The sequence below is a fragment of the Lissotriton vulgaris genome, chromosome 8 (assembly GCF_964263255.1).
Source record: "Lissotriton vulgaris chromosome 8, aLisVul1.2, whole genome shotgun sequence".
Classification (NCBI taxonomy): domain Eukaryota; kingdom Metazoa; phylum Chordata; class Amphibia; order Caudata; family Salamandridae; genus Lissotriton; species Lissotriton vulgaris.
The window spans coordinates 80,795,052-80,816,398 of record NC_141696.1 but is presented as its reverse complement, the minus strand read 5'-3'; the positions used below and the strand labels follow the sequence as shown (position 1 = coordinate 80,816,398).

The following is a 21,347-nucleotide window of genomic DNA, read 5'->3' as shown; positions in this document are numbered from 1 at the left end:
AAGCTGTCGAGTGCGGAGACTGGAAGGCACTCCAGAGCCCCGCGTCTTTTCGCACCCCGGATGCCCAAGCCATTCTGAAAGCCCTGTACCTGGTCCGACACGAGCTGTCGGTCTCCACAGAGGGATGTCTCCTGAGAGGTCCCCGCCTGGTACTGCCCAGCAGCCTGACCCACCAAGCCGCCTTACTGGCACACGGATCGCACCAAGGGATCGTCAAATCCAAGAGTAGGCTCCGGAGCAAGGTGTGGTTCCCCGGGCTAGACAGGGCAGTCGAAGAAGTGGTCCATAGGTGTCCAGTGTGTCTTGCAACAAGCCTACCCAATCCTCCGGCGCCTGTGGCCACCGAAGATGGCCCTACATCCCCGTGGGTACGGGTGAGTGCGGACTTCGGCAGTCTTCCTGGGGGCAAGTACATGCTAGTTGTGGTGGACGACTTCTCCCGCTACCCGGAAGTGGAAATCATATCGTCGACAGCAGCCTCAGAGGTGATACCAAAATTTGAGAAAATAATTGCCACCCACGGCCTCATGAAGGAAGTCCGCACAGACAATGGCCCTCCATTCAATGGCAACGAATTCACAGACTACCTCCAGAGCCAAAACGTAAAACACAGACGAATCACGCCAAGATGGCCTCAAGCCAATGGAGAGGTCGAGAGACTAATGAGGACACTTAATAAAACAATACAAATTGCAATCGCCGACGGCCAGTGCCTGGAGTTAGCCATCTACCAATTCCTCCGGGAATACCGTTTGACCCCACATTGCACCACGGGAGTCTCCCCGAGCCGACTCTCATTCAACCGAGTCATGGCAGACACCATCCCACATCACCCAGCATGGGAGCTCGCCCCAAACCCGAGAAACCGGTCCATGGAGCAACGCACCAGAACCAACCAAGAAGCATCCAAGCGGAGAAGAGCGGCGGACAGCCCGATACAAGTCGGGGACAAGGTTCTAGTGAAAGACCGCCACCCCGGAGGAAAGTTCCGCCTGCCCTTTGAGCTACACCCTTGGACTGTCACCGAGATCAAGGGAACCATGATCACTGCTGTCAGGAGTGGGGAGTCTGTCACAAGAAATGTTTCATTTTTCAAGAAAGTACCGGACCCGGACTCTGACCAGGATGAGTGGCACCCAACCCCCCAGATGCCACCATCGGGACCAGCGGAGGCTGGCACCGCGACGGCTCGAGCAGAAGACACCACCCCGACTACTCAAACCACGGAGAGTACAGATGAAGAGTCCACCGTCCACGACAGCGAGAACGCAGATAGGTCACCCCCGGCTACAGGAGGATGCCGGAGCCAAACAAGATACAGCCTGCGTCCGTGCCCGAAACCTTCCCAGAGGTACCGTGACTTTGTGGCACAGTGCTGGCGTTGAGCTGACCGAGATCGCTGACCCCGCCGAGATTAAAGTAAGACTGTTCCTCTTTGTTTATCTTTGAAATGTTATGTTGGCCACTCCTTGAGCAGGAGCTGGTCCAGAGACTTTGAGCGGACTTCTGTTTGCACTCCGCAGTCAAATCTTACAGCACGGTTTTGCTGACCTCATAGACTTTTTGAACTTTGATGTTTCGTTTTCCTGTTCTGTTTTATTTCATCCCTAGGTAAAGGAGGAATGTAGTGTTGCTGCCAGTGGGGTGTACCACTGCAGCACACGCCCCCTCCCACTGTCCAGGCATGTATCGCCCCTCTGGCGTAGAGGGGCCTTGGTATAGCCCTTACGTGAGCACGAACGTGAGTTTAGAAATAAAGAGCCCGGCAGCGCTGGGCGTGGTCAGTTAGCGACTAACCACTACGAGCAACACGTGTGTCCTGTGTCCTTCATTCTAAGGCCCCAGGCCTGCCCTTGACCAGGACACCACAGGGTGTATCCTGGATTACTTTACAAACCACGAGTGTTTTGCACGAAGATCCCATTCGGAAAGAGTGGTCGCGCTTTGCATATGGAATCCGATTTCGTGAACCGACCTATGAACTAATAGATCAGTTTGCAAAATTATGATCCCAGAGGCTCGCAGTATGACTTGTCTAATTCAGATTTATTAGGCATGTTGCAGTTTGTGACCACTGTGATTGGCTGCAAACCCCTGGATGGTGGCCTGCAAGGCACAGCAGACCGCCGGTCCTTTGATTGTATTCCAAAACGGAAAACGTATTTTTTTTAAAGCATTTTTGTTTTGGAATGCAATCACAGGGATGGTCGTCTTCTGTCCCCCGTACCTACTAGCTCCCACGGAGGCTGCCAACACGATTCCCAAAGGGACTCTTTCTCTTTTCAGTTTCCACCGCCTTTGGGGAGTTGGTAACTATTCAATAGTTTGCAACTTGATTGAATTCTGGTCGCAAACCATTAATAAACAACACAATTTGGAAGGAGCTCCCCTTTAAATCCCTTCTAAATTGCGAACGAGCATCGCAGAACCCGTTTTACGAGTCAGAAAAAGTTTTTTCGACTCACAAATTCAAAATGGGTTTCGTATATTACATAATGGCATTTTGATGTCACAAACCCAGTGATCCGCAATTAGCAGGGTTTGCATCCGCGAAGTCCTTTTGTCCATCTGATCTCATATCTGAAGCCATCTGAACTCAGGGTTACCTGAATGCTGAAATATTTGAGGGTTTCAGGTAAGCCTGGGTGGTTAACTCCACTTCGTTCGCGGAGATGGCAGAGTTTTTGGCACTCCCCGAAGCTTGCAGAGTTCCGACGCAGAGCGGAGTTTTTTCCTTGCTTGCACTTGCCAGCGGTAAGTTGGCAAGCGAGGAAAATCCCACCTAGACCACTTCCCTGCGAGATTGCTCAATGTGGGCGGCCGTGGAGGGCCGCTACCACTTGAATTGAGAAACCTTCCGTTTGCGTTGAGGAAGCTGCCACTCGAGTAAAACTTTTTCTCGAGTGGCAGAAAGAAGCAGCGCCCTCTTGCACTGTGCAAAATGCCATTCACACTGATTTTACAGTGCGGGACAAACACCCGGCACAAAAAATCAGTGCGAACGGCTCGAGGTAGCCCACTGCCCTGCTCGCGGAACTTCATGCAGCTTGGCGGAGTTTATTGTCACTTCGCGGATAGTTTCAGGTGACTTTTTTTACTCTGTAGTCTTGCCCAGTGCTAGATATGAAGAGGCTATAGGTTAGGATTGAGGTGGACAGAGCTGCTCCCTCAGAACTAAAATAGAGGAGGGGTCAGCCATGTGAGGTGCCCCCATCTGCAGTGCCACACACAGATGCTGGTGATCGCAGTGGGTATGCAGGGCAAGTGCACGTAAGGTTTGATGCGTGTCGAGTGTGTGCATGTCTCTATTCTCTGTAACATCACGTGTTACTTGTGCTTAGATTTCATGCTTGTTAGCGCGGTGGGTGCATATTTTTGTGTGTTTTCCCCAGCTCAGGAATAACCCTTTGATTTGCTAGTAATGTTTGGGTGCATGTGTCTTCATGCGTTTATGTCCTAGTTCTGTAACAGCTTTTGATTCTTGTGGCTAGGTTGGAGGAATGTTGGTAACATGTCATGTAACTCACTTTGTAGTAGGCCTCGACATTTCCTGACAGTTTTGAGGTGGAGGCAAGTTGTGTGCAATTGCTGCCATATCTCTGGCTGCTGCTGGTTGGCTTTGACATGTGCTGGCAGTGCATAGGGAGGTGGCTGGCAGTGGCTCTGTACATATCTAAACATTTCCATCCCTGCTGCTGAGGTGGGATATCAGTGGATGCAGCTGATTGGCTAGGACTTGTGCTGCTGGGTGTGTTTGAGATGTGATTGCAGTGCTTGGGGTGGTGTGAGTTAGGTGGTGTTGGACGTGTACATGTATATACATATCTCCAAGTTCTGTGATGTCCTTGAGTGCTGCAGGTGAGGGGGATAACACTGGTTGCTGCTGGTTGGATTTGACTTGTGCTGCTGGTTAAGGTTGGCCTGTGTTGACCTTGCCTAGGTGATGTTAGGTGGGTGGTGGTGGCTCTGTATATATATAAATATCTCCAAGTTCTGTAAAATCCCTGCGTGCTGTTGCTGGTGAGGTGGCATAGCAGTGGGTGCTGCCCGTTCTGTTAGACATGTGCTGCTTGTTGGGTTTGGGATTAGCTGGTAGTGCATGGTGTGGTGGGTGGTTGAGCCCTGTACACATATACATATCTCCAGGTTCTGTAATATCCCGGAGCGCTGCTGCCTAGGTGGGATAACACTGGGCGCTACTGGATGGGTTTGGCATGTACTGGCAGTGCATGAGGTGGTGCGAGGTGGGTGGTTGGTGCCCTGTACGTATATACATATCTCCAGGTTCTGTAATATCCCCAAGTTCTGCTGCTGAGGTGGGATAGCACTGGGTGCTGCTGGGTGGGTTTGGCATGTGCTGGCCTTGCATGGGGTGGTGTGTGGTGGGTGGTTGGAGCCCTGGACATAAATAAATATCTCCACGTTCTGAAATAATCCAGAGTGTTGCTGCTGAGGTGGGATAGCACTGGGTGCTGCTGGGTGGGTTGGAGGTGTGCCCGCAGTGAGGGTTGTGGGGCTCTAGTCATTTAAAAGCCTTGTATGACTCCAGACAGATTTGAGTTCCTATGAGGGCTCCAGATGTGTGGTGAATCAGCCCATTTAATTATTTAAAAAAATAATAAAAAACAAGCCTAATTCCCCCCTCCCCCCTCCCCCAAAAAAAATAGGGAGCAACCAATGGCCAGGAATCTGCCCACCGCCTTTCATAAGCACTTTTCTTATAAAATGTTCAGCTCAGCAGCCTTTCTGCTCCCTGTCACAAGGAGGCATTTACTATCGGATTTAAAGAATAAATGCCTCTTTTCATGTACACGAAATACTAGCTAGGAAGAAAGTATGGATTAGCCCAAAAACTACCAGTCTTACTATTGAACTATGCTTGTACTCGCCACTGAATACTTCTGTTGGGAATATATGAATGACTTATTTGCACTTGAAAAGCACTTTACTTCTAATACCTATAATGTGCAATACTCCCACTGCAGTCCCTTGTCTGGAGGCCTGGGTGCTGCTGGTCTGGTTTGAGGTGGGCAGGCAGCCAGGTGAGGAGACCCCCTCTTGTTGTGCACTGGCTGTGCAGTGTGAAGCTCCCAGTTTGCTCCTAGGCTGTCTCAGCCAATGCTTGTTGTACATTGTGTGTGCTGTGTGTGTGATTTGGTGCTGTCTGTTGAGCTTGGCAGTGTTTCTCTGAAGTCCTACTTTCTTTGGGTCCCTTGTTCCTGCTGCTTGTCACTGTGTTGCACTATCTGCAGGTTGTGTTGCTCTGAAGGAGTTAAGCAGCTGCTGGGCCTGTTGTACTCACACCTCTGCTCTCTCTCCTTCTCTCTAGGTCCTTTCATGCCCTGACATGTTGCAGATCTCCAGCCCAGCCATCCTCGCCCGCAGAGAGCGAACACTTCCCAGGCCAGAGGAGGTCCTAGGCCCCCGACGCCCACCTCACCTGCACCTCTAGTGGTCCAGCATGCCCACTGGGCGCCGTGGCCAGGCGTTGGCACCAGCAGTGGTGGCACTGGGGAAATGAGCGCCAGCCTGCTGCAGGGAAAGCCGTTCTTCTGCCGGGAATGGGCCCTACAGCGCCTGCAGCACTGCCTGGAGGGGCGCGGCAGTGGTGGCCGCAACTGCGGGGTCCTGGTCACGGGCGGCCCTGGCAGCGGAAAGACGGCGCTGTGCACCGAGGTGCTGTGGCCCACCTCGGAGCAAGGCCAGAAGGTGAGGCTCGGACCTCGGACCTTGGCCTACCACTTCTGCCAGGCCCACAGCCTCCATACGCTCTCCGTGCGCGAGTTCATCCGCAGCCTGGCCGCGCAGATCCAGGCGTGTCCGCTGATCCAGGGATACAAGGAGAAGCTGAAAGACCCCTCGCTGCAGGGGGTGCTGGACGCCAACCAATGCGAGAGGGACCCCGACGAAGCCTTCAAAAGGTAATGACCTCACAATGGTTCTTCTTTAGTGTTTATTGTTCCTAGAAACTTCATATGACCATATATACTGACCTAGACCATAAATAGCTTAGTCATGGCCTTTGCTTCCTTCCTTCGTTCCTTCCTTCCTTATTTCTTCTTTTCTAACACCCCTTCAAGATCTTTCTCAGTCCAACTTTTTACTTCATCTCCCACATGGACCTTCATGTCTTCTTCTACTTCCCAGTTGTTAAATCATGTTCTTGCTTCTCTCTCCTCCTTCTCTTGGCATCTTTCTTCCTCACACACTCATGTTGCCTCATGCTAGACCAGCCTTTCTCACTCCCCTCAGCACTTATGTCCTTCCACACCCCAAAAAGCTCTTTGTTCGTACCACTCGTCTTGTGCGTCACTTGCAGGGTGACATGGGTGTGGTGACATCATCTAAGATCAGGTGCTGTTGCGGAAGCTCGTGGTAAGGCCTGTACTCACCGGTGACTGTACCTCGCTTTGGTCGGGGCCCGATCAGTGGGTCAAAGCTCCAAGTCCCAGCTGCTGGTGAATCACTTCCTATAGATAAGCAGGCACTCGTTAAACCAGGACAGACCATGCAGACATCACAGCCTACAGTGTACTGGGCACAGGAAGGTTAAAAAGAAAGGATGCTGTGCTGGGCTGAGTACAGAACATTCACCTGGCCTGCGCTGACTCTGGAGTGAGCAATATTCCTATGATTGCATATCTGTCAAAATCTGATCCATGTGTGATAGGCCAATGCAAGCATGTGATCCATGTGTGATAGGACAATGCAAACATCTGATCCATGTGTGATAGGACAATGCAAACATGTGATCCATGTGTGATAGGACAATGCAAACATGTGATCCATGTGTGATAGCACAATGCAAACATGTGTTCCATGTGTGATAGGACAATGCAAGCATGTGATCAATGTGTGATAGGACAATGCAAACATGTGATCCATGTGTGATAGGACAATGCAAACATCTGATCCATGTGTGATAGGACAATGCAAACATGTGATCCATGTGTGATAGGACAAGGGCTAATATCGGACCTCATTGTGGTAATCAATTCTCTGACCTTTCACACCAGTATCATAGCTCTGATTGGGAGCTCTTTCCGTGTTTCCTAAATTGCAGATAATGTGGAAATGCGCCACCATTGAGTTGGAAGCCGGGTTCTTGTGCCCGTGTCCAGGACTTGACGCCTACACTTGCCGCAAAGGACAGAGTTTGGGATCAACCTTTCGGCCTCGTTCTTCCCTCTAGGTTCAGTCCTCAATGTTGTTGAGTTGAAAGATGGCTGAAAGTGTTACCTCTAGGCTTTCTCATGAGGGTGCAGAACTTGAAGGCTTTTAGACCATGCTGCATCCTGTTGGTGAAGCCTGGGGTTTATGTTTTGTTTGATGGACTGCAGACCAAACTGTGTCTGTTTTAGGTAAGGTTTGTGGTGGTTTTTCTCTCTTGTATGAACATTGTAAGAAGTTGGGTTACTTGTTGGGTCAAATTCTTCCAACACTGTTTCTCTAAGACCGCCTTATCTAGCTCATAGTACCTTGGTACGAACACTGAAAACTGCATTATAGAAGAACAGAGGCACTGACCCAACACTTCAGTCAAGAAATCACTCTAAAGCTCCCAAACCAATTTAGCAAACTAAAAGTTTTCATGATGAGAATAAGACCCAAAATGACAAAAACCTGACCAGTCCCATTGCAGATGTATCGTCTGCGAGTCACAGTTGTACGCCGCACTCCTCTGTGCTGCCGTGTCGGTCATTGGGAGTTCCTGTGACTCACTCCAGTTCGACCACTGGTGGTTCCCTCACTCTCCAGAGGCATAGGATGGCTCCAGGGCGCCTCCTGCCTTCAGTCCGGTTGGTTGAGACTTGGTCACCTTGTACAGAAGGGCCCAGTTCATGGCTTCCAGGCTTCACGGAGTTCTTCTGGGGTCCCTTTGGCTCGCGTCTCATCAGTGCGCAGAGTTGTTCCAGTCCTTCTGATTCTGCCAACTCAGCAGAAGGGGTCCTCACCCCCCCCCCCCCGGTTCAAGTGCACCCTGGTCCTTCCTTCCTCTGGAGAGTGTTCCTGGTGGATACAAGCTCGCAGTAAGTGGACGCCAGCTCTGTCGCGCTCTGTCCCCATCCTTGGGCTACCCTCTTCTCCTGCCCCACAGACTCCTGCGGCTGGCAGCCCCCCACCACCGCTGAAGGTTCCTGCTGCCTTGTGTTCTTTGAGGGTTCACCCAAGCCCTGGCCCCAACAACGCTAGGATGCCTGGCTTCACCTTGGGGTTGCCCAGGAGTGGGCACTTCACAGGGAAAGGCCAGGAAGGGTTCCTCTGCGGTATTTGTACAAGCGCCGAGATGCCTCCGGGTAGTCGTGCGCTATACAAGTACCTCTACATTTACATTTACATTTACATTTACACACACCGAGTCCAGCCGCTCCCTGCTGGTCGGGGTCTGTGTCCAGTTCTTGTCCTGTATTCATGCTAGCAGGCTGCATGCCCTGTAAGGGTTGTAGGTGTGCTCCAAAGCTTTAACCTAGGACACACAGCACTGTGTGTGTTTGGGGGGGGCTTACACTCCTTTCAGTTACCAAACCGTGAACCAAGGTACTTTAGAATATGGGCCTGAACTACACACCTCGTCTGCTCCAACATCTCTTGTCAGGCGCATTGAAGCCATGCTGCAGGCGCTGGGCCTGCCCCCTCTATGCTCCATAGCGCTCAGCGATGCTGCCTCGAGACCAGAGCTAGGCAGGTTGTGCACCTGCGGCTGAGGCGCAGACACACTGCATTGACATGTAAATATAACCCCTGTGTGATGAGTCTTTCACTCTCTCTTCCCTTTCGAAGCAGTGCACATGCGGTGAGAAGCCTCTTGCTGAGCTCTCAGTGTGCAGAGTCACAGCGCCAGCAGGGTCCAGCAGTGAAAGATTGGGGAAACCTTGTGGAAAAGAGGATTTCCTTCTGTCAGACTTTGCCTTGCACCAGAGGCTGACGGCTAGACTGTGTCCCATGATGGTTGAAGGCCAGACTCGTCTCTTGGAGGAGGGAGAGAACCAGACGTGTGTGTACTCGGTTGTATGACATTACAACGCATGCTAATACATTGCATGCCATTACATCGCGGTTTTTACAACTCAAGTCGTTACAACGACTTGCGTTGGAGGGCGCTGGATTTAGGAGTAGTATAATTTACTATTCCAACTCCAGTCTACATACAGTAGGGAAGGTGTTGGATAGTAAATTATACTATTCCTTGTCCTAGAGCGCCACCCAGCACAAGTCGTTGTAACAACTTGCGTTCTAAAAATACAGATGCAATGGCATCACGGTGTAACGACTGCGTTGCAAACGACGTTTCCCGTGTACTCTGTCAGTGGGGTTGGTTGGGCAGTTGCCAGTTTTATGGTGGGTCTCCTGCATCCACCATACTCTAGATAACTCTGTCTATCGAACGATGTTCTAGAAGGCGGACCTTTTGGTTTATTTCCAAGGTGGCATGCAATAATCTGTGCGTGTATCAAGAGGGAGAGAGAGGACCAGATAGCTAGTCCAGATCCCCGGTTTATATGTATAGTTAATCAAAAGAGGACTAGCTGGGATGGGGTTGGTATGATATTATATTGTAATCATACTGGTGACTCAGTATTGTTTTGTCAGGGGGAGATGGCACCTGTTGGGTGTCTTTAGAAAGCCCTCACCCACCAACCTAGTTGGTGGCATGCTTCATCATCGGGCCCACCCAGTGACACCTAGCGTGTCCCGGGTGTGCTACGACGCCTGGCTACAGCGGAGCAGGTATGTCACTGTGTGTGCGGTGAAGGGTGTTAAGTAAGTGAGTTTAAAACGGCTTGGCGGGGGTCCCAATACCTGAAGGGTAAGAATACTTTATTAAATGGGCCTCCGCCAGCGGTTAAAAATAAGGCAGTGGGACGTTGGGGGCGGGTTACGACCTCCTACGTCCTTTGGTGTGTCAACATGTTTCAGCCAGTGCCTTATCTGTAATCTGGCTTTCTTCAGGACTGATAAAAAATGTGTGTGGTTAAAATAGGGGTTGTGTAGTGCAGGCTATGTGTCTACACGCCCTAAAGTGTATCTAACTGTGAGAGGGGGGGATTCCCTTCTCAAGATCACCTGTACAAATAACATAAAGGGACATAGACAAAACATACATGGGAGGAAAAGAGTCACTAGGAGAATTTTGTCATAGGTGTTGACAGCCGGCTAAATAGCGATGGGGTGCAGGCTATTCACGGCTCAAGTGTAATGGTACTGGTGGTACCATTATGGTGATAAGTCGCACTAGAACTTCGGTAGTGAAGTGATTAAAACAACGGAAATGTCAAACATTAGTGAAAATAGTGAAGAAATTAGGCGTAAGGGCTGTGGCTTACGCTATTTTTAGGTAGGTCAGACTTCAAGGTTATTGAAGTGGCATGGGGTTGACCCTATATGGGAGACAAAGTAGGGACCACTGGGGTTAGGAAACCTGTAGGGAGAAAGATAGCGCTTACCCAGTGTAGAGGTGGTAGGTCAGCATACTCACAGGATTACTGGTCAGAGCCGGCGTGGGACCTGTTGTGCCTCCTTCGCAGAACCGGTAAATGATGGCTAGTTCTGCTGGTTTATATACTGGTGCTGATAGATTAAGTGAGGGCACCTGGAGGTGGAAGTAATGGTAGAAAGACTCGAGTTTTCGAGTCATGGTAGCGTGGCCTTGGCGCTGATAGGCTGGATGAGGCCACCTGGAAGGGAGGAAAGAGGCTCGAGTATCGAGAGATGAACGCGCTGCAGGTGCGCCGGTTGTTTAGCTGTAGCGCGTCATTTTGGCTTCATCGCGCATGCGCGCGAAGCAGAAGCTGATCTTCGCGCATGCGCGGAAAGGGAAACAGACAGGGAGCATGCGCGGAGGAGCAGTGTTGCCGCGCATGCGTCTGTGCTGTTCTGGGCGTCCTAGTATTGCCGGTGATAAGGCGAAAAGTAGCGCTGGGTGATTATTCATTTGGGCAATATGTCAAGGGTGCCAATAATAAAGATTTTGGAGATTTTACAGAGTTATGCCGGTGATAAGGCGAAATGTAGCGCTGGGTGATTATTTAGGCAAAGTGTCAGGGGTGCCAATAATAAAGGTTTTACAGAGAGTTACAGAGAATGAGCAAGTAAGGCACACAATAAATTGCTAGTCATGGGAACTAGTGGTCAAGGGTGACAAGCAAAACCCATAAGTCAGGGGAATAGGCTACCAAGTGGTGCTGGGGGTAGCTAAGTAGGTGATAGAGAGTTCCAGGGGATGGCATCGTTCAGGCCATTAGTGGATGTGGAAAGGCGGTATATCCATCTTTGTTCTGTATTGAGCAGTTTTTTGTCATTTTCGATAGGACTTTCGGGGATTTGTTCAATGACAGTCCAAGAGAAGTCATTGGGTGTGTGGCATTGGATGATGAAATGGTTCGTCAGTTTACTGATATTCTTTTTACATCGCATCGTACTGCGATGTTCGGTGATCCTGGTTCTAACTTTACGCGTGGTCATGCCCACATATCTGAGGCCACATGTACATGTGATTAAGTAGATCACATTACGGGAATTGCAGTTAGTGTGACTCCTTTGGGTCCAGATTTTGTTAGGTTCCAGGTCTAAAGTTTTAGTGTGGGATGTGAGATGGCATACACTGCAGTCATTGCAGGGGTAGTGTCCTGTGACTCTGGGCATACCCCAGGCATTGAGTATGGTGTTCTCCGCCGGTTTTGGGGGTGGTTTTGGGCGGGTGTTGACTAGTTGGTCTCGCAGGTTATGGCACCTCTTGTAGGCGAACCTTGGTAACTCCCAGTTTCTCTGTCCAGAGTTAATTATTTTCCAGTGCTTCTTGATAATCTTCGCCACCTCATTGGAGGCAGTGTTGTAAGTAGTGACACAGGTAGTAGGTTGTTCCTCATCTTCTTTAATGATGTCCTCCAGTAGTGCTTCCCGGTTTTGGTTTCTAGCCCTTTTCTGGGTCTTCTTAATGATGGTCTTAGGGTAACCGCGGTTTTCTAGTTTTATAGCTAGATCCGTGGATTGTGACTTGTAATCATTCACATTTGTGCAGTTTCTTCTGATCCGAAGGAACTGACCGAACGGTAGGTTTTCTTTGAGCGGCCGGGGGTGGAAGCTGGTGAAATGGAGCAATGAGTTCCTCGCTGTGGGTTTGTAGTAGGTGGTGGTCACCAATGTTCCATTCGCGGCAGTTATTTGTAGGTCAAGAAAAGGGAGTTGATGGTTGCTGGCTGTACTTGTGAAGTTTAGGTATGGGTCTCTGCTGTTAAGCCAGGTCAAGAAGTTGTCCAGTTCATGCTGTGAACCTTGCCAGATGACCAGTATATCGTCGATATATCTGTGCCATTTCAAGATATGGTGTTTGAACGGGTTGGTTTCCACTGCGATGTTGGTGCTTTCGAAGTGGTGTACATAGAGTCCAGCCACGCTCGGCGCGAAAACACTGCCCATTGAGGTTCCATTCGTTTGCAGGTAGAAGGTGCCTTCGTACTCGAAGTAGTTTTCCTTCAGGGCGAGGGCTGCACATGCCAGTACAAAGCTCCTCGGAGTGTGGTAAGGCCAGGGTGAGGTTTCCAGGATGTCATGTAGTACCTGCAGGGTGGCATCTTGTGGGAGACTAGTGTACAGGCTTTCCACGTCAAGCCCTACCAGTAATTGTGTGTCAGGGTTGAAGGTGATGTTATTGATTACCTGTAACAGGTGTTTGGTGTCTTTAATGTAGGAAGGGGTCTTTTGTACCAGGGGATTCAAGAAGAAGTCACAATATCTCGAGAGTGGCTCTAGTACAGAGTTGATGCCCGACACTATTGGTCTGCCTGGGGGTGGGATGACCCCTTTGTGTACTTTGGGTACTGTGTAGAAGTACGGTACTCTGGTGTGTACTGGGCAAAGGTATTCAGCCTCCTGTTTGGAGATGTGTTCCTCGTCTGCTGCCCTTTTGACAAGGGTATGTACAGTTGTTCGTAAGCGATCAGTTGGATCATGTTCTAGTCTGCGGTAATTCCTGCAGTCGCTGAGTAGTCTGCGGCATTCTGTTTCATAGTCAGTTTTATCAAGGAGTACGATGCCACCTCCTTTGTCCGCTGGTTTTATTATTAGCGAGGGGTTGTTTTGGAGGCGCTGTATGGTCTGTCTGTCCTCCCACGACAGATTGTTGAAATGTGTGGTTGGGTTGAGGTTCTCAATGTCATGATATACTGCCTGTTCGAAGGTGGTGATCTCAGGCGGGATGGTGGAGGGAGGTGGGATGAAGGTGGATTTGACTCTAAGCCCTGTGATGTTAGGGTTGTCATCTGGTAGTGTGGGATCGGGGGTTGTTTTCTCAAAGAAGGATTTCAATTTCAGTTTCCTGAAGAATTGTGCTAATTCAGCATGTAGCTTGAATTTGTCAAGTCTGGTTGTTGGCACGAATGACAATCCCTTCTCCAGGACTGCCTGTTCCTTGATGGACAGTGGGGTACTAGATAGATTGAACACCAGTGATTGTTGCACGGTGGAGTTCGCTATTTGCTCGTTCCTGGTGTTGCCTCTTTCGTCTTCTGGCGTGTGTTGGAGCTCACTGGGTTTCCATCTTCTGCCCAATGTACCTGCGTGTTGTTGTGCTGGGTTGTTCTTCGGCGACCTCGTGTTCTGTGGCCCCGTCCTAAAAAAGGAAAATTGGGACCTTGGTTGCCTGCAAAAAGTGGCATGGGACCGGTGGGGTACATGTTGGGGAAGCCAAAGTAGGGGTTCTGCATGTGGCTTAAGTTCGGTGGGAAACCATAGAATTGGTTTGGTTGTCCTCCTTGCCATTGGTTAGGCCATCGTTGTCCTCTGCGTCCTCTTCCTCCCCGTTTCTGTGATCCGCTACTAGAGTCACTGGAGACGGAGCTATCATCACCTGATGAATTGGGGTTGTTAGTATCTTTAGTGGGCGGGGTGTAGTTTTCCTCTGAGTATGGATATACTTTGGTATAGGAGAATTTCTTGAGATCTTTCTCAAATTTTTTAAATTTGGCCTGGGTCAGGTAGTCCTTGTACTCATTGATCTCCCTGTTCTGGTCATCTAGTTTTTTCTTAAATGATGTGATGGTGGCTTTAAAGTGTCTCTCTGTTTCCTCGATTTGAGGTTTCAAAAATTCCCTTAAATTCTTGCTGTTCACGAGGTTACCCAGACCAAATACTCAGCGAAGCTGCTCAGATCACCTCGAGAAAAACTCGTGATGAACTTTTGACACCTAAAGAGAAAGTACCCACGCACCGTGAGGTATTTGTTCTCAAGAACTCTACGCAAGCCACACAGATCAAGACAATAATCAGGAAACGTTGGGAACTTATTGAAAGTGAACCTGATTTTACAACAGTATTTCAAGGCAGTCCCCTTTTCGCACATACTAGAACCAAGAATTTAAGGGAATTTTTGAAACCTCAAAAGCGAACAGCCAGACAAAGAGAGAGGGGCATGATGAAATGCTATAACTGCGGACAATGTGGGAATGTTATCACAGGTGATCAATTTACTCACCCACACTCAGGAGTGAGCATCAAACTAAGACACAATGCAGATTGTAACACGGAAGGAGTTGTATACGCGATTAAGTGTCCCTGTGGACTAGTCTACGTGGGACGTACAAGTCGAAAAATAAAGACTCGAATAGTAGAGCACAAAAGCCGAATTAGGAATCACACTACAACCTCCCCATTGGCCAGACACTGGGTAGAAGCCAATCACACAATTCCCCAACTCAGGTACACAGTCTTAGAACGCATAGAACGCTCCCCAGGATTGGATTTGCATACACTTCTAGCGAGAAGGGAAACACATTGGATAAAATTCTTAGGAACTATTAATCCAAATGGTTTAAATGATCATTATGAACTTTTGTGCTTTCTCTGAACTTCATATGATGACGTATTTCAGATTGTAAGGGGGAACACTGAGTCTTGGCACTCATTTTTCTTTCCTTCTCTCAGCTGACCCTGTTTTTCAACCTTCCTATAAATTATTTTATTGTGTTATATAATAGTTTGTGTTCTTTTTTACCTTTTTTACCTCAGACATTTTTTCATTCAACGTAGGAGCATAGTAAGAGTTCATGACAGAATGATACAGGTGACCTTTTAGATTGTCTCACGATAAATACGTGCATAATATCACACACGAGCGTATTTCACCACTATTCCGTCTATTCAACTTGGGATACCGTAACTAAGAACCAGAGATTTAAAGTATACCTTAAACTGGTTTTTTCTTGTTGCATACTCTATACAAACCTATTACTGACAACGTCAAGGCTGCTGGCGAGCTACAACCGCCATGATTAGAGAGGACTAACAAAGTTGAGTGACTACAGTCTCTTCTTTGTGTCGACTAAGGCAGTAACCACCGGACGAGTTCCGCACTACGTGATCGGTAGGGCGGACTCGCACCGATAGACTCATTCAGGACGCCGTTGCAGGAGGTGGCAGGTCAGTACTTTAACACAAAACCAGCAGTTACTTTCGGGAAGGACGGCTGTCCAACAGATTTAAACTCACCACGAGTTTTTCTTAAATATACAGATTGTTGCTGGACGACCTTTTTTGAGCAGCGCGTTTACCCGTCTTCAAGTTGGCGGTAAGACTTGTTTTTAAGTTAGACCCTTGCGGGTATTTTCTACACATTGCTCCGTAATTGTAATAGGCTCTCATCATCTTGTTATTTAGGCTCTTGCAAAGAAAGGGTTATTCACGTTGGATAAGCTACCGGATGAACGTGAGGCTGTTCGGACGAGTGTATGTATTCTTTCACATTGTAGTGGAGTTTTTCTACTTAAGGGCAGACATTAGAATACTGGAAGTTAGTCGGTGAATTTGTCACTAGCATGAGTTTTTGATGTCACCTTTTGGGTCCCGTTTTTCACTTCCGAGAGTGAAGCAAGTTTGATTTCATCTTTTCTTATGAACGAGTCGGCTTGCTATTTTAGTATCTCACACTTTCTAATCGCTTTGTAAGACACGGGTGTCAACTCTTGGTGGCGCGTACTTTGGCTTTTTCCCCTCAGTGTTCACTCCAGAATGTTCTTTTTTGATATAAAATTGTACATATGAAACAATTCAATACAGTTTGGTATGCTGTTGTCTTTTAGATCCTGTCGAATTTGCACTTTGAGAGACCAACCATTCAAGGAAGATTGAACTTTTGACCGCATTTTATTTATCCCCTGAAGAAGGGTTCTGCTTGTAACCCGAAATGCATTGGGATGTTGGCTATTATTTTTTGAATATTAAGCATTGATGAACTGTTTACATTATTTTACATGCATTGAAAATATGTCTTGTTAATATTTTCAGGTGCCTATTGTTTGACATTGATTATGAATGCTCTTTGAAACATGTGCATACGTATTTTTTATGACCAATGTTTACGAGTAAAATATGCTATCTTTGAGAATTAAAAGAAAAAATTTTGAAGTTCGAATAAATGTGTTAAAACCCCATTTAATTTAAAGAGGCTGAATGCCCAGTAGCTGTGCTTCTAGCAGCCCGGGGTTTCCCTGGGCTAATATTTGAATCACAAATCATGGTGGCAGGCAGGTGGAGACCTTCATGTCTACATCAGAGATCTCTTCTCGTAAAGGTGGGCGAGCCCAGCGAGAGCCGACTCCGAGCCAACCAGGCGTCTGGCTCAGCTCGGACAGCCCAAACCTTAGCCAGCAACATGTGTGTCATGTAAATCATGCCACAAGCTGCATGTAAAAATAGGATAAAAAGTTTCCAAAGTTAAAAAAAATATATATATTTTGCTTTATAGCCTAAGGTTGTATCGCTGCATTGAGTAGCATTGCAAACAATTATACAGTCCCACTGCCCAGATGACAATGCCATTAGAACAAAGCGAAACAAAAGGGAATGATGGACGGAGCGTGGCTGATGAGGATTATGAATCCGAAACTGGTCCTCGGAAGCTTGTTTCCGGTCCAGGGAAGACATGGCTTGGCAGTTCGGGCTGGACTGTTCCCATGAGGCACAGGGTCAGACTGATTTGCATATGGCCATGTCTGAACGGGGGTGGCTGAGTGAGCTAAAGAATGGTGATGGATTAAACCCAGATCAGTTGACTGGGGGTGAGCGTTTGATTTGCTCAAACGCTCCGTCCATCATCCCCTTTGGTATCGCAATGCCATTAGAACACCAAGAGGCAAGTCAGTTTTCAAGTGTACCCTATACGAGGCCTGCCTTGTTATTATATATGGAGAAACATTAGCCTGTTCAAGTATATACAAGAGAGGTTTTTTGTACAGTGCACATCCTGAACTGATGCATTTCAAGGAACTCTCAACTGGCATGATAAAGAAAACTAGCACTGGCAAATCCAATTGTTATGTTGTGTTATCACATTTGTAGTGTGCATGGCTGCCCCAGCAAAGGGGCGTCCCAGTGCTAATCACAGACAGAAAAATGGAAGACCAGCGAAGCCAACACCCCACTCTATTAATTAGAGATCAAATAGGTTTTTATAGCCTTACGGAAAGCTATGTGATCTTGAATGCATCTAATGGTCCCTGGGAGGGAGTTCCAAAGTTTCGGAGCTAAACCTCGAAACGAACGACCTCCGGCTCTGGCCTTCATGACCCGCGGTATAACCGCCAGGTGTTGATTACAGGAGCGCAAGAGACGGGCTGGTGTGTATGGAGTAAGAAGAGCTGCCAGAATTTCTGGGGATTGTAAGTTGTAAATCCGATGAGTAAAACACAGAGTTTTAAAAAGAACACGCTTTTCCAGGGAGCCAGTGGAGTCTGTTAATGAATTCTGAAATATGGCAGGTCCTGGGAAGCCCCAACAACAGTTGGGCAGCCACATTCTGTATTCTCTGGAGGCGCTGTGTCTCTGCTCTATTATCTCCCAGGTATAGAGTGTTGGCATAGTTGAGCCTAGACAATATGGTAGCATTGGACGATTACCTGCCAGATTTTGGGCTCTAAAAAGCCCAACATAGGTTTAAGATTTCGGAGGAGTCTGAAACAAACTCTGGCCACAGTCTTTGTTTGTGGCTGGAAGGAAAGGGCCGAATCGAACCAGACGCCCACATTTTTTACCGTATGCTTAGGTGAGGGTGGAGGACCAAGAATCGATGCCCATCATTGCTCACTCCACAAATGTATGTTTTTACCCACCAGCAAGATTTCTGATTTGGTGGCGTTTAGTTGAAGGCAATTTGATGTCATCCAGTTCGCAACCTCTGTTAAATCCTCCCTAAATTTAGATCTAGATCAGGATTATTAGACAGAGCGACTAACTGTGTGTTGTCTGCATAAGAGACAAATGTCAGGGGTCTGTCTTTTGCCAGTGCTGCCAAGCGCCAGACATAAATGTTAAAGATGGTCGGACTCAGGGCCGAGCCCTGTGGAACACCCTGGCGGATACTGTGCGTCTGAGAGCAAAGAGGGAGGGCGATCAGCTGAAAAGATCTTTCCGAGAGTAAAGAGGAAAGCCACCCCAGTGATGCCAATGTCCTCCAGGCGCTGCAGAAGAATCTGCTGAGTCACTGTCAAATGCGGCACTTGAGTCTAATAAAATCAGAGCAGAAGTGCCACCAGAGTCCAGAGAGTGCCGCAGATGCTCTGTGACCGCCAGGAGAGCTGACTCCGTACTATGACGCAGACGAAAACCATTCTGAGAAGGGTCCAACATGTTGTGGGCGTCAATGTAATTGGAGAGAATCGCATTGATGTAAGCTTCAGATATTTTGCCCATCAAAGGAAGAAGGGAAATAGGGTGGAAATTAGAAGGCTTAGAATCTTCCAGTGTGGGTTTCTTGAGGAGAGGGATCACTTTGTCATGTTTCCAGGCCATTGGGTACAGTAGCCGAGGTTAGGGACAAATTTATAAGGTCACAAAACACGGGCAATAAATGTGGTAAAAACGCTTTGAATTGATCAGGTTTAAAAGGATCCACAGGTGATCCCGATTTAAGTTTATTGCAGATAGACCGCATGGTTTCCTGAGGAAGTGCCGGAAAAAATGGAAAGTGGTGGACTTATAACTACCAAAGTATCGGACCAACCTATATGGGGCCCTATGTGAGGGAAAGTTGTATAGATATCGTCAACCTTTTTGATAAGGAAAGCAGCGAGACTCTCACATTGCTCATTAGAAGTGAGGGGGGGGGATGACCTGGGTTGCCCCGAGGTTTTAAGATCCGTAAGAAGGGAAAATATACATTTAGTGGGGTTACTGCTGTTTTTAATTTCCCTGGGAAAAAAAATCCGCTCTGGCCTTCAGGATGGATCTATGTTATTGTTTAATGCGTGCTCGATATTGGAGTTTCAGTATGGGGTCATACTGTCTTTCCAGACCTTTTCCAGGGCTTTACACGCCCTCCTAGCTTGGGCTAGTTCGTTGTTAAACCAAGGGCAAGATCGAGTTCTACGGCTATTGATCAACTTAGCCGGGATCAGCGTGTCCAGTGTGGACGAGCGCGATTGTGATAGAATACTAGCAAATATTATTAGAAGCTTTGGGTTCGATACGTTATCTTATGCCGACGACACCCAAATCTTGATTAAGTGGGGACATAATTTGCTAGATGTCCAAACCAGATTTAGCAACTGTATGATAGCCATAAACACCTGGATGGCTAAGAATTATCTCATGTTGAATACGGCTAAAACTGAGATCATGCTCTTTGGCCTGGCAAAGAAGACTTGGTCAGCCGATTGGTGGCCAAACGAGCTAGGGCAGTGTCCAATGCCCAAGGAAACTGTGAAGAACCTCGGCATCCTATTAGATGATACACTATCTATGTCACCGCACGTCAAGAAGGTAGTCCAGACGAGCTTTGGAATCATGAAAAGCCTCAGGAAGATTTTTAGGTGGCTTCCCATAGACTGTCGCAAACCCCTCATCCAAGGCCTCATAATTAGTCGCCTCGACTATGGGAATGCACTGCTAGCGAACATCAACGAAGGAGCACTGACAAAGTTGCAGGTGCTGCAAAACACAGCAGCCAGACTGACTCTTAACTTGCCGCCTCGCACCCCTTCTGCCCCTACCCTCACTAAGCTCCACTGGTTGCCAGTAAAGAAAAGGGTAACATTTAAGATCTGCTGCTTGGTACACAAGTCAGTCCATGCCCAGGGACCTGCCTACTTGAAGAAAAAACTAACTAGCTATCTTCCGACCAGAACCCTCAGATCGGCTGACAAAAACCTTTTATGTGTCCCTAAAGTTCGCACAGTGAGGAATGGAGATCGCAGTTTTTCTAAACTCGCTCCTGATCTATGGAACTCCCTCCCACTGTCACTCAGAGCGGATAATAACTACCGATCCTTCAGGAAAAGCCTCAAAACATTGTTATTCTAAATCACCTCCCATGAGCTCCGCTTGACACTGCATTCTTGTCTGGGTACATCTGTTCGCGCTCTGAGACCGTCTGCCGGTGAATTACGCGCGTTATAAGTGCATAAACTAAACTAAACTAAACTAAACTACTATTCGCTCTGTCCGGGTTATTAGGGAGACTAGACCTTTGAGTAAGCAGGAGATCACAAAAGCGATCCGCGTCCAACTTATGGCACGGACGTTTCAGGATCAGTCTCTGCGGAGCCTGTAAAGGAGGGCCTATACCTTGTAACATCAGTGACACCAAATAGTGATCCGTCCAGCTCATAGGGAGGGGAAGACTAGCTGTGAGATTCGATATATTTGAAAAAAAGGGTCTAGCAAGTGGCCGGTTTCATGTGTACTATAGGGGACATATTGTCTCAATTAGAACGCAGCTAGATCTGCTAAAAAATTACAGTTCTCCCTATCTTGATTGGCTTCCAGATGGAGATTAAGGTCCCCAACAATATTGAAGTTGGCAGCTCTAGTAGCCAGCAGCCCCACTTTAAAAACCAGGGCTTACATGAAAGCTTTAGACGGCCCTGGGGGGGCGATAGATCAGAAGGTCCGAGAGGGTAAAGTTAGCGTTAACCCCAATTTTAAAAAGAGCACTTTCAGAATCTATAATGCTTTCTATAGGCAAAGAACAGGTAAAACCAATTCTAAAAACAATCCCTATCCCCCCCACCCCTACCATCCATGTTCAGAGTTCTGAGAGCATATCCCTGAGGAAGTGCTAAATTGGGCTCTGCCACAGTGTTAGCAGAGAGCCATGTCTCAGTCAAAAAAAGGAGGTCTGGGGCGTCATCCTCAATCAGGCCAAACACTGCAGCAGAGTGCTTGCCCAATGAGCAGCAGTTTAGACTCTTTTAATGGCCAACAAGGGAATGCGCGTGGGACTGGTGGGACCCATAGAATTACACCCACAAATTTTACAAACAAATTTTCAATTGATGCCGGCAGTGCCCAAGCTATTTATCTTGTCCATGTGAATGACTTTTAGCCATGGTGTCTAGCAGGACATCAGCTGTCCAGCA

At 48.0% G+C, this 21,347-nt stretch overlaps 1 protein-coding gene across 2 annotated transcripts in view; it reads left to right on the top strand.

The window, feature by feature from the left end:
* Nucleotides 1–21,347, top strand: part of LOC147693446 (uncharacterized) — a 436,409-nt gene that overhangs the window by 327,010 nt on the left and 88,052 nt on the right. For both annotated transcript variants that reach the window (XM_086933728.1, XM_086933729.1), the window contains one exon: nt 5,330–5,921. In XM_086933728.1, coding sequence (XP_086789854.1) covers nt 5,518–5,921 — 404 coding nt within the window. In that variant the 5' untranslated portion in view covers nt 5,330–5,517. The remainder of the gene's footprint in view (nt 1–5,329; nt 5,922–21,347) is intronic.